General features: G+C 39.3%; 1 protein-coding gene across 7 annotated transcripts in view; it reads right to left on the bottom strand.

The window, feature by feature from the left end:
* Positions 1–14,077, bottom strand: part of LOC138304868 (6-phosphofructo-2-kinase/fructose-2,6-bisphosphatase-like) — a 59,613-nt gene that overhangs the window by 29,854 nt on the left and 15,682 nt on the right. For 3 of the 7 annotated variants that reach the window (XM_069245215.1, XM_069245217.1, XM_069245216.1), the window contains exon 2: positions 325–450. In XM_069245215.1, coding sequence (XP_069101316.1) covers positions 325–450 — 126 coding nt within the window. Of the gene's footprint in view, positions 1–324; positions 451–8,503; positions 8,756–14,077 lie in introns of those variants that run through there. The other 4 variants (XR_011205645.1, XM_069245213.1, XR_011205646.1 and 1 more) reach the window with 3 other exon arrangements.

Genomic DNA, 14,077 nt, shown 5'->3' with positions numbered 1-14,077 from the left:
GCTTATTGCAAAGAGGGGGCTTATTGTTGAGAGGGGGCTTATTGCACAGAGGGGGCTTATTGTCGATATGGGACTTATTGTCGAGAGAGGACTTAATGTCGAGAGGGGGGCTTATTGCAAAGAGGGGGCTTATTGTCAAGTAGGGACTTAATGTCGAGAGGGGGCTTATTGCTGATAGGATATGTATATGGTAGTAGTAAAATTCTATACCTGAAGATTGATTACTGAAACATTTCATCCATTCATGATTTAACAAACAAGTTAGCTATCCTCCAAAATAATTTCTTCTTCAAGGCTACAAAACTTAAAATCATTGATTTTTACCTCTCGTGCGTATGCCAATCCAGTTGAGATAACGGGTGAGTTTTTTTGACATATACGTCTTGCCTCTTGCTGGGAGTCCAACCATTGCAATGACGATCGGAGCTTTCACCACATGAGGGCATGATGCTGAAAAGATATAAAACATCATTAGTTACTTCACTTTACAAAATGGTAATTACAGATGGTCTAAAACAAAACAAGAGATCTCAGAGGGATCTTGGCGCCCACCAAAGAATGATCTATATCTGACAAAGGAAAGATGGATCTTTTCTCTACTTTTTAAACTTTTTCAAACATACTATATATAAAATTTGAGACAGATCGCTTCAGTACCTTTTGAGAAATAGCGGTAACAAACTTCAACTATCAAAATCCAAGATGACTCCTTGGCGGCCATCTTGTTGATCAATCGGTCCCAAATCACAATATGCACAACTAGGGCCCTAGGGAACCTACATGTGAAATTTGAGAAAGATCCATTCAATACTTTCTGAGAAATATAGCGATAACAAACTTTGAATATAAAAATCCAAGATGGCTGCCTGGCAGCAATTTTGTTGACCGATCGGTCCCGAATCACAATATGCACAACTAGGGCCCTAGGGGAACCTACATATGAATTTTGAGACAGATCCCTTCAGTACTTTCTGAGAAATAGCGATAACAAACTTTGAATAACAAAATCCAAGATGGCTGCCTGGCGGCCATCTTGTTAACCGATCGGTCCCAAAATGCAATATGCACAACAAGGGCCCTAGGGGAACCTACATATTAAATTTGAGAAAGATCCCTTCAGCACTTTTTGAGAAATGGGGATATCAAACCTTAACTATCAAAATCCAAGATGGCCGCCTGGCGGCCATCTTGTTTTTCCTATCAGCCTCAAAATCTGTATGGCACAAATAGGGACCAAGGGTAACCTCCATGTGAAGTTTGAACAAAATCCCTTCAGTAGTTCTCAAGAAATATCGATAACAATCTTCAACTGCCAAAATCAAAGATGGCTGCCTGGCGGCCATCTTGTTTTTCCGATCAGCCTCAAAATCTGTATGGCACAACTAGGGACCAAGGGTAACCTCCATGTGAAGTTTGAACAAAATCCCTTCAGTAGTTCTCAAGAAATATCGATAACAAACTTTAACTGCCAAAATCAAAGATGGCTGCCTGGCAGTCATCTTGTTTTTCCGATCAGCCTCAAAATCTGTATGGCACAACTAGGGACCAAGGGTAACCTCCATGTGAAGTTTGAACAAAATCCCTTCAGTAGTTCTCAAGAAATATCGATAACAAACTTCAACTGCCAAAATCAAAGATGGCTGCCTGGCGGCCATCTTGATTTTCCGATCAGCCTCAAAATCTGTATGGCACAACTAGGGACCAAGGGTAACCTCCATGTGAAGTTTGAACAAAATCCCTTCAGTAGTTCTCAAGAAATATCGATAACAAACTTCAACTGCCAAAATCAAAGATGGCTGCCTGGCGGCCATCTTGTTTTTCCGATCAGCCTCACCATCTGATGATGGTGGGCTAAAAATATAGTGTCAAACATGCCCAAATAATCACCCCCGTATAAAGATCACTATCTAAGGGTCCTGTGTCATCTGGAAAATCCTGTTGATATTATTTCTTTGACCCTTATCTAAGGGCCCCAAACGGTCAATTTCAACCCAATTTGACCTTTGTATAAAGACCACCTGAATAAAGACCATTTTTCCCTTGTCTTTTGGGTGAGCTTTATGGACAGGTTTCACTGTACTTTGTCAATTGATGATCTAATATGCACATTAAAGTATTTTACCATAGCTTTCAGTAAGGCTATAAAAAAAATCTGCACAGATTAGTATACTGCTTACAAATAGACCGACAATTTATGATTGATACCAGAAAGTTGTGTATAGCTGGGAAGTACATACTTATTTATTGTATGGTTAAAGTATCACAGGAAGGGCTATCACAAGTGGTTAGACACTACCAGGAAACATCAATCAGCTTATAGCTGTTGACTAATCCCAATGAGTTTCGTATGAAGCATTATAATTAGGTTTATAGATATAATCATAGATAACTCTTCCTATTTTTGTAAACCAGTTAGTAATTTTTATATCAGGTATATGAATTTAGTTTTACTAACAATAATAAGGGCGCAGCCCGTAGAAGCACTTCTAAGGTAACGCATACATGATAATATAAGAAAAAACACAATCTTCAAAATTCAATCCTACACACTGACAGCTTCAGTTTGCGACCGCCATTTTTTTACCCACTGTAAAAAATCCCATCAGCGTGAATGCGATGCTTTGAAGTCAGCTCAATATATAATCAAGCGGTTCAAACGCTTTTATGATCCAACGAACGTAATCTTCGTCCGGTAGAAGCTCAGTGCAATTACTATTTATTTGCAAGCGTTCAAGTGATAGACCACCTTCCAATATAATCAGCTGACCCAAAACGGAATATCTGTTATGGAAAAAAAAAAATCTTCTTTCTCTTATGTGGATTTCTTTCTCAAATGGTGGTTTTTGGACAAGGAAAGATCGAGATATATGAAAAAAAATAAACAGAAAATTCGGCTCCGTTATTTCCATAAATTGAACTTTTTAACATTGCATAATTAATGGTTACTGAAACATCTGGCTGCACCCTTTACGGCCTTGCCTTCAGTCATATTATGGTAATATGAGTGGGTCAGTGTAGCTTGTGTACAAATAAAGTTAAAAACAATCTCTCTCACTTCTTTGGCTCAGTCAGTAAATCCGTAATTTTTTGTTCTTTTCTTCTACATGTGGAATGAGAGAGGGACAGACAGACAGAGGTAGATAGACAGCTGCATAAATGATGAAAACTACAATTTATTAGGATTCCTCAATTATAAACGTCATGTTTATATAATGTTTTGATACATTGAAGTCAGGCACGGGGTTTATAATTGCTTCAATATGTTCTACCTATACACTAACTATTCTAAATGGCTTTTACAGATAACTAATAGTGTAGATACAGCTGGGAATTATGGAGAGTACATCATTGTACAACTAAAACATTATTTTACTGCCCTGCTAACATTGGCTCCGAGATGCTTTGCTTTTATCTGACGATATTCGTAACACTTTCTATCAGCTATAACTTATATTAATGTGTTATAGTGAGGTGTTTTGTTAACTTGTTGTTATTGGTAATATGTGATAACCTTAACTACCATCAGATACGAATAGTCAACCATGCCTAAGTACGGGTCAAAATCACCTTAACGACCATCAGATACATATAGTCAACCATGCCTCAGTACGGGTCAAAATCACCTTAACAACCATCAGATACGAATAGTCAACCATGCCTCAGTACGGGTCAAAATCACCTTAACAACCATCAGATACATAGCTAGTCAACCATGTCTCAATACAGGTTAAAATCACCTTAACGACCATCAGATACATATAGTCAACCATGCCTCAGTACGGGTCAAAATCACCTTAACTACCATCAGATACATATAGTCAACCATGTCTCAATACAGGTTAAAATCACCTTAACGACCATCAGATACATATAGTCAACCATGTCTCAATACAGGTTAAAATCACCTTAATGACCATCAGATACATATAGTCAACCATGTCTCAATACAGGTTAAAATCACCTTAATGACCATCAGATACATATAGTCAACCATGTCTCAGTACGGGTCAAAATCACCTTAACAACCATCTGATACATAGCTAGTCAACCATGCCTCAGTACGGGTCAAAATCACCTTAACAACCATCGGATACATAGCTAGTCAACCATGCCTCAGTACGGGTCAAAATCACCTTAACACCATCGGATACATAGCTAGTCAACCATGCCTCAGTACGGGTCAAAATCACCTTAAAGACCATCGGATACATAGCTAGTCAACCATGCCTCAGTACGGGTCAAAATCACCTTAACGACCATCAGATACATAGCTAGTCAACCATGTCTCAGTACAGGTCAAAATCACCTTAACAACCATCAGATACATATAGTCAACCATGTCTCAATACAGGTTAAAATCACCTTAACGACCATCAGATACATATAGTCAACCATGTCTCAATACAGGTTAAAATCACCTTAACAACCATCAGATACATATAGTCAACCATGTCTCAATACAGGTTAAAATCACCTTAACAACCATCAGATACATATAGTCAACCATGTCTCAATACAGGTTAAAATCACCTTAACAACCATCAGATACATATAGTCAACCATGCCTCAATACAGGTCAAAATCACCTTAACAACCATCAGATACATATAGTCAACCATGCCTCAGTACAGGTCAAAATCACCTTAACAACCATCAGATACATATAGTCAACCATGTCTCAATACCGGTCAAAATCACCTTAACAACCATCAGATACATAGCTAGTCAACCATGTCACAATACAGGTTAAATCACCTTAACAACCATCAGATACATATAGTCAACCATGTCTCAATACAAGTCAAAATCACCTTAACAACCATCGGATACATAGCTAGTCAACCATGCCTCAGTACGGGTCAAAATCACCTTAACAACCATCGGATACATAGCTAGTCAACCATGCCTCAGTACGGGTCAAAATCACCTTAACAACCATCAGATACATATAGTCAACCATGTCTCAGTACGGGTCAAAATCACCTTAACAACCATCAGATACATATAGTCAACCATGCCTCAGTACGGGTCAAAATCACCTTAACAACCATCAGATACATATAGTCAACCATGTCTCAATTACAGGTCAAAATCACCTTAACAAACCATCGGATACATAGCTAGTCAACCATGCCTCAGTACAGGTCAAAATCACCTTAACGACCATCGGATACATAGCTAGTCAACCATGCCTCAGTACAGGTCAAAATCACCTTAACAACCATCGGATACATAGCTAGTCAACCATGTCTCAATACAAGTCAAAATCACCTTAACAACCATCGGATACATAGCTAGTCAACCATGCCTCAGTACGGGTCAAAATCACCTTAACGACCATCTGATACATAGCTAGTCAACCATGTCTCAGTACAGGTCAAAATCACCTTTACTACCATCTGATACATTAACTACCATCTGATACATAGCTAGTCAACCATGCCTCAGTACGGGTCAAAATCACCTTAACAACCATCTGATACATAGCTAGTCAACCATGCCTTAGTACGGGTCAAAATCACCTTAACTACCATCAGATACATATAGTCAACCATGCCTCAATACAAGTCAAAATCACCTTAACAACCATCAGATACATATAGTCAACCATGTCTCAATACAGGTCAAAATCACCTTAACAACCATCGGATACATAGCTAGTCAACCATGCCTCAGTACGGGTCAAAATCACCTTAACGACCATCGGATACATAGCTAGTCAACCATGCCTCAGTACGGGTCAAAATCACCTTAACGACCATCTGATACATAGCTAGTCAACCATGCCTCAGTACAGGTCAAAATCACCTTAACTACCATCAGATACATAGCTAGTCAACCATGCCTCAGTACGGGTCAAAATCACCTTAACAACCATCAGATACATATAGTCAACCATGTCTCAATACAGGTTAAAATCACCTTAACGACCATCAGATACATATAGTCAACCATGCCTCAGTACGGGTCAAAATCACCTTAACAACCATCAGATACATATAGTCAACCATGTCTCAATACGGGTCAAAATCACCTTAACTACCATCTGATACATAGCTAGTCAACCATGCCTCAGTACGGGTCAAAATCACCTTAACGACCATCTGATACATAGCTAGTCAACCATGCCTCAGTACGGGTCAAAATCACCTTAACAACCATCTGATACATAGCTAGTCAACCATGCCTCAGTACGGGTCAAAATCACCTTAACGACCATCGGATACATAGCTAGTCAACCATGTCTCAGTACGGGTCAAAATCACCTTAACACCATCTGATACATAGCTAGTCAACCATGCCTTAGTACGGGTCAAAATCACCTTAACGACCATCGGATACATATAGCTAGTCAACCATGTCTCAGTACGGGTCAAAATCACCTTAACAACCATCTGATACATTAACTACCATCTGATACATAGCTAGTCAACCATGCCTCAGTACGGGTCAAAATCACCTTAACGACCATCGGATACATAGCTAGTCAACCATGCCTCAGTACGAGTCAAAATCACCTTAACCATTAACAACCATCGGATACATAGCTAGTCAACCATGTCTCAATATGGGTCAAAATCACCTTAACGACCATCAGATACATATCTAGTCAACCATAGCTTCATTTACTGTTGATTCAGTGATTATTGGTAAATTATGTTCATCTTAAAGGAACTTCACAACGCATACATAAATAACTGATCCAATTAACGTAAAGAAAGCAACAACATGAACTACCAAAAAGAACTACCAAGGTCAACATGATTGCTAAGGTCATCTTAACCAAGAACAAGGCAACTCAAACATCACGGCAAACTATATGTAATTATATAAACAGCCAAAGCACTTGAAGACATAGCATCACATAAAAAACAAGAGGCCCATGGGGTCTTCATTACTAACCAAACAAGAACATTCTGACACAAACCTTAGGACTAAAATTTCAACATAGGAAAATAAGAAATATCCTAGCAGACACAGCTCGCACCACTCCACAGGAATGTTGTACAATCTTAATCTGATTTCAGGAAGCAAACATGGTCAGCTTGGTAGTGATATGTTAAAATACTTGCCAAGATTCTGGTGTTTTACCTTCTGACAAATCTGTGTAGGAATGTATGTGTGAGCAGAGAGAACCCACATATAAGAAGGTTACTAGGCACCAACGCCTTGGATTATTGGCCTAATGATTCTGCTCTATAGAATTATCCTGGTAACAGGGATCGTTTTGGCAATAATTAGCCAAATTTAAACAATCAGTAAGGCAAGACAAGAGGATTCTACTGATCAATATAAATGTTAAATTATTCAGTTTACTAAACAAGATCACTCTCCATACATTTTCATGCATTATGAAATGGATTAGTAATTTAATCAATATCAACGAAGTATTATTTTCAACAGGAAATCCAAATGTAGCCATCAAATCAACAAAACATAGTGAACAATATTATGCTTATAAACACAAGTGACAATTTTATAATTTTGTGCCCTATCTGGGTCTCAGACCCATGTCATCTGCCCAGTAATCGCCTATAGCTGAGCATCCCTGCGGCTTACACCACTGCATCACATCTGTGTCCAAATTCAGTTAAATCAATCAACGGAAACCATTAGACAATAATGACATAAATTATTATTAGGCACATGATGATTACTCAGTATTTCCTATGTAAATCTAATACTGATATCTTTAACAGTTCTGTGGCTTACAAAAGGGCCCCGGAGTACCTTGATCTCCCACACACACATTCTGCTTATACAATAATATCTTTCTTTTTTATAAAACATTCCCACAGAAATATAAAACCTGGACTTACTGTAGATAAAGTAGGTGTACAGAAGTATTTATACCCAATTTTACAAGCTGCTGCACACAGTAAACACATTACTGGGCGGTACATAGGTAAAAAATGGTAATCAGCCACTCCGATCATCTATAGCTATTGATTCTGCATTACCTTGTATCAAAACCAGCTAGGGCTATTTAAGAATGTGCCAGGTCAAAATGGTGGAGGAAAGTTGGAGTACCCAGAGAAAAACCACCAAACCTACAGTAAGAACTTTGCAAATGTCCCTGCTAGGGGCACATGCAAATACTGAAGCATGCGAAAAATATTTTTGAACATTAATTTTAAAGACTTACATATTGGAATAAGCTGATTTTACAATAAATCATGGAAAATTTCAATACAATTCTGATGTTTGTACATACATACACATATACTGGATAAGGAAGGTTAAATTTCACTCATGTTAAGTCATCCATTCCACTAAATATAAAACATTGCTATAATCATGAGAGCATATATTCCACTAAATATAAAACATTGCTATAATCATGAGAGCATATATGAGTGTCATCAAAGTAAAAGCAATAGAGCATGAAACCAAGTTATTATGAAATCAATAAATACAATTGACATGCATTCCTTTTCAATCAATGTGAGAAATGTTCACTTCATATATGACATCATCTAAAATGTGAAAGTTAAGTGTTTACCTGTACCCCAAATGTGCTCATGCACCAATTGGTAATCTTGATTTAAACAAGAACACATCGAAACACAATCTTCAGACAATACTCTGTAATAAATTCCTGTGGATGTGATTTTAGGAGGAAGTAGTTTAATTTCCACACACATCCATGTGATATCCAGTCAACCATCAGTATTATGTGTGCTGTTCCTACTGTCAATCCCGGATATTGACTAGTGTGTGTAGATATATAGGTGTTCACTAACCATGTCCAAAGTGACCTCCAAAGTGACATGCATGGCTGCACACTTTTCCTTCTCTAATACACATGTACATACAGTTATGTGTAGTTATATCTTTTGTCAACAACATCAGCTGAGAGTCGGAGAATCCTGTTCCTATATTAACAGCTGATAGACAACCTACCACTGCAGAGTTCAAAGGCAGCAATTTGGGTAGACTGCCGAGCCGTTTGATATATACGCTCTACCTTAACTGCACTTAAAACATTGAAATGCCCTTTACTGTAGACGAGACTAAATGTAGCCATCAAACTCCTTTAAAGTACTTGGTACTGGCCTTATATCAGGATGTGAGAGGCAATTCCTGATGCCAGAAACTGATGTTGTTAACATCAATCTTACTTCCTCGGAGAGAGCAGTGAAGGTGAACTTGGCAAACGATGCCACCATCTACTGCTTATAACCTGCTGCAGTTCTCCATGACCTTGACCTCATGCTGTCTAATCAGACTTGTTCTTACAGGTACAGTTTCCATACAACAAATCTATAAATACACAGACTTAAGGTTCACTGTCCTAACACCTCATCTATCACCGAGTCCCAATAAAAAGAAAGCTAGTCTACTACATTGGACACCAAACTAGTGCTTTAATAACTTTTACAAGTTATATCTGCAGATCTTACACACTAAAGTCAAGGTCACTGCAAGGTCATACTAACATAATCTGGAGGACACTGATGCTTCAAGCTTCCCATGTGATGCATTTTCAGCTCTTTGTCATAAATATCTGTGTATGCATACACACTTGTAGTGTATAACATTTGATCAACCATGCGCAGTATAATGTTTGTACAGTATAATATTATTCCACATAGTGCAGGATTTTATACAAGAGATCCCAGAGGGATCTTGGCGCCCACCAAAGAATGATCTATGTCCGACAAACAAAAGAGGGATCTTTTCTCTGCTTTTCAAACTTTTCGTACAGCTGTACATATTACTACATATGAAATTTGAGAAAGATCCTTCTAGTACTTTCTGAGAAACAAACTTTATTATCAAATTCCAAGATGGCTACCTGTCGGCCATCTTTTTGACTGATCAGTTGAAAATGCAATAGGCACAAATAAGGTCCTAGGGGAACTTACATATAAAATTTGAGACAGATTACTTCAGTACTTTCTGAGCAAAAGTGGTAACAAGTTTCAACTATCAAAATCCAAGATGGCGGCCTATCGGCCATCTTGTTCATCAATCGGTCCCAAAATACAATATGCACAACTAGACCCCTAGGGGAACCTGCAAATGCAATTTGAGACAGATCCCTTCAGTACTTTATGAGAAATAGCGGTAACAAACTTCAATTGTCAAAATCCAACATGGAGTCCTGTCGGCCATCTTGTTCACTGATCGGTCCCAAAATGCAATATGCACAACAAGACTCCTAAGGGAACCTACATGTAAAATTTGAGAGCGATCCCTTCAGTACTTTCTGAGAAATAGTGGTAATAAGCTTCAACTATCAAAATCCAAGATGGCGGCCTGTCAGCCATCTTGTTCATCGATCAGTCCGAAAATGTGATATGCACAACTGTACGCCAAGGGGAACCTGTACATGCAATTTGAGACAGATCCCTTCAGTACTTTCTGAGAAATAGCGGTAACAAACTTCATTGTCAAAATCCAAGATGGCTTCCTGTTGGCCATCTTGTTAACCGATCGGTACAAAAATGCAACATGCATAACCAGGGACCTAGGGGACCATGCACTTGAAATTTGAGACAGATCCCTTCAGTACTTTATGAGAAATAGCGGTAACAAACTTCAATTGTCAAAATCCATCATGGAGTCCTGTCGGCCATCTTGTTCACTGATCGGTCCCAAAATGCAATATGCACAACAAGACTCCTAGGGGAACCTACATGTAAAATTTGAGAGCGATCCCTTCAGTACTTTCTGAGAAATAGTGGTAATAAGCTTCAACTATCAAAATCCAAGATGGCGGCCTGTCAGCCATCTTGTTCATCGATCAGTCCGAAAATGTGATATGCACAACTGTACGCCAAGGGGAACCTGTACATGCAATTTGAGACAGATCCCTTCAGTACTTTCTGAGAAATAGCGGTAACAAACTTCATTGTCAAAATACAAGATGGCTTCCTGTTGGCCATCTTGTTAACCGATCGGTACCAAAATGCAACATGCATAACCAGGGACCTAGGGGACCATGCACTTGAAATTTGAGACAGATCCCTTCAGTACTTTCTGAGAAATAGCGGTAACAAACTTCAATTGTTAAAATCCATCATGGAGTCCTGTCGGCCATCTTGTTCACTGATCGGTCCTAAAATGCAATATGCACAACAAGACTCCTAAGGGAACCTACATATAAAATTTGAGAGCGATCCCTTCAGTACTTTCTGAGAAATAGTGGTAATAAGCTTCAACTATCAAAATCCAAGATGGCGGCCTGTCAGCCATCTTGTTCATCGATCAGTCCGAAAATGTGATATGCACAACTGTACGCCAAGGGGAACCTGTACATGCAATTTGAGACAGATCCCTTCAGTACTTTCTGAGAAATAGCGGTAACAAACTTCATTGTCAAAATCCAAGATGGCTTCCTGTTGGCCATCTTTAAACCGATCGGTACCAAAATGCAACATGCATAACCAGGGACCTAGGGGACCATGCACTTGAAATTTGAGACAGATCCCTTCAGTACTTTCTGAGAAATAGTGGTAACAAACTTCAATTGTCAAAATCCAAGATGGCGTCCTGTCGGCCATCTTGTTGACTGATTGGTCCCAAAATGCAATATGCACAACAAGACTCCTAGGGGAACCTACATGTAAAATTTGAGAGAGATCCCTTCAGTACTTTCTGAGAAATAGCGGTAACAAACTTCATTGTCAAAATCCAAGATGGCTTCCTGTCGGCCATCTTGTCAACCGATTGGTACCAAAATGCAATATGCATAAACAGGGACCTAAGGGACCATGCACATGAAATTTGAGACAGATCCCTCCAGTAATTTTTGAGAAATAGTGGTAACAAACTTCAATTGTCAAAATCCAAGATGGCGTCCTGTCGGCCATCTTGTTGACCATTGGTCCCAAAATGCAATATGCACAACTAGACCCCTAGGGGAACCTACATGTAAAATTTGAGAGAGATCCCTTCTGTACTTTCTGAGAAATAGCGGTAACAAACTTTAACTATCAAAATCCAAGATGGCTGCCTGGTGGCCATCTTGTTCAACGATCAGTCCGAAAATGTGATATGCACAACTTACGCCAAGGGGAACCTGTACATGCAATTTGAGACAGATCCCTTCAGTACTTTCTGAGAAATAGCGGTAACAAACTTCATTGTCAAAATACAAGATGGCTTCCTGTTGGCCATCTTGTTAACCGATCGGTACAAAAATGCAACATGCATAACCAGGGACCTAGGGGACCATGCACTTGAAATTTGAGACAGATCCCTTCAGTACTTTATGAGAAATAGCGGTAACAAACTTCAATTGTCAAAATCCATCATGGAGTCCTGTCGGCCATCTTGTTCACTGATCGGTCCCAAAATGCAATATGCACAACAAGACTCCTAAGGGAACCTACATGTAAAATTTGAGAGCGATCCCTTCAGTACTTTCTGAGAAATAGTGGTAATAAGCTTCAACTATCAAAATCCAAGATGGCGGCCTGTCAGCCATCTTGTTCATCGATCAGTCCGAAAATGTGATATGCACAACTGTACGCCAAGGGGTACCTGTACATGCAATTTGAGACAGATCCCTTCAGTACTTTCTGAGAAATAGCGGTAACAAACTTCATTGTCAAAATCCAAGATGGCTTCCTGTTGGCCATCTTTAAACCGATCGGTACCAAAATGCAACATGCATAACCAGGGACCTAGGGGACCATGCACTTGAAATTTGAGACAGATCCCTTCAGTACTTTCTGAGAAATAGTGGTAACAAACTTCAATTGTCAAAATCCAAGATGGCGTCCTGTCGGCCATCTTGTTGACTGATTGGTCCCAAAATGCAATATGCACAACAAGACTCCTAGGGGAACCTACATGTAAAATTTGAGAGAGATCCCTTCAGTACTTTCTGAGAAATAGCGGTAACAAACTTCATTGTCAAAATCCAAGATGGCTTCCTGTCGGCCATCTTGTTAACCGATCGGTACCAAAATGCAATATGCATAAACAGGGACCTAAGGGACCATGCACATGAAATTTGAGACAGATCCCTTCAGTACTTTTTGAGAAATAGTGGTAACAAACTTCAGTTGTCAAAATCCAAGATGGCGTCCTGTCGGCCATCTTGTTGACCGATTGGGACCAAAATGCAATATGCACAACTAGACCCCTAGGGGAACCTACATGTAAAATTTGAGAGAGATCCCTTCTGTACTTTCTGAGAAATAGCGGTAACAAACTTTAACTATCAAAATCCAAGATGGCTGCCTGGCGGCCATTTTGTTGATCGATTGGTCCCAAAATGCAATATGCAAAACTAGACCCCTAGGGAAATCTACATGTAAAATTTGAGAAAGATTCCTTCAGTACTTTCTGAGAAATAGCGGTAACAAGAACTGTTAACGGACGGAAGGACGGAGGGACGGACGGACAGACGGAGGGACGGACGGACGGAAGGACGGACGGACAACGGACCACGGACGAAAGGCGATTTGAATAGCCCACCATCTGATGATGGTGGGCTAATAAATTTGATCAGTGCCTACGCTAGAGATTAAACTTTGGGACCTTTGGATTACTAATCTGACGCTCTACAAATTAAGTTGAAAAGAAGTTCTCTCAAGATGTATTTTACAGTTATTATTGATGAGGGTTGCATACTCCTCCTCCAAGATCTTTCTTTTTTTTTTTGGAGTTTCCATGGTTCATGATTCCTTGGCAGATACTGTTGAGTATCATTTCTAAGTCACTATCCGGGTGCCATTGTAACAGGATGCAGGACTATATATATCTAATATAAATTTAGTCACTTTCTCTGCTAGAGATCAAACTTGGGACTTCTGGATTACTAGTCTGACACTCAACCGATCGAGCTAAAGAGAGTTCTCTCCAGTTGAGAGGCATATTGCGGCTTGTACTGACAGATAGCCAGCTGTCAATCAAACCTCACTTGACTTTGCATTTGGTATTGTGTATGCTTCAATGTTCGCTCCGACATTGAATAGGTACATGTGCATTGGTGAGCACGAGGCGTGCCTTTATTACACCTGGTGTTACATGACACTAATTTGATCTCACATGTACAGTGTAACATTTGATTAGGATGTCTGACAATAAAGTCACAAAAAGACAAATTCAATAAAGTTTA

Source organism: Argopecten irradians, chromosome 12 (assembly GCF_041381155.1).
Source record: "Argopecten irradians isolate NY chromosome 12, Ai_NY, whole genome shotgun sequence".
Classification (NCBI taxonomy): Eukaryota; Metazoa; Mollusca; class Bivalvia; order Pectinida; family Pectinidae; genus Argopecten; species Argopecten irradians.
This window is presented reverse-complemented; position numbering and strand designations above follow the sequence as displayed.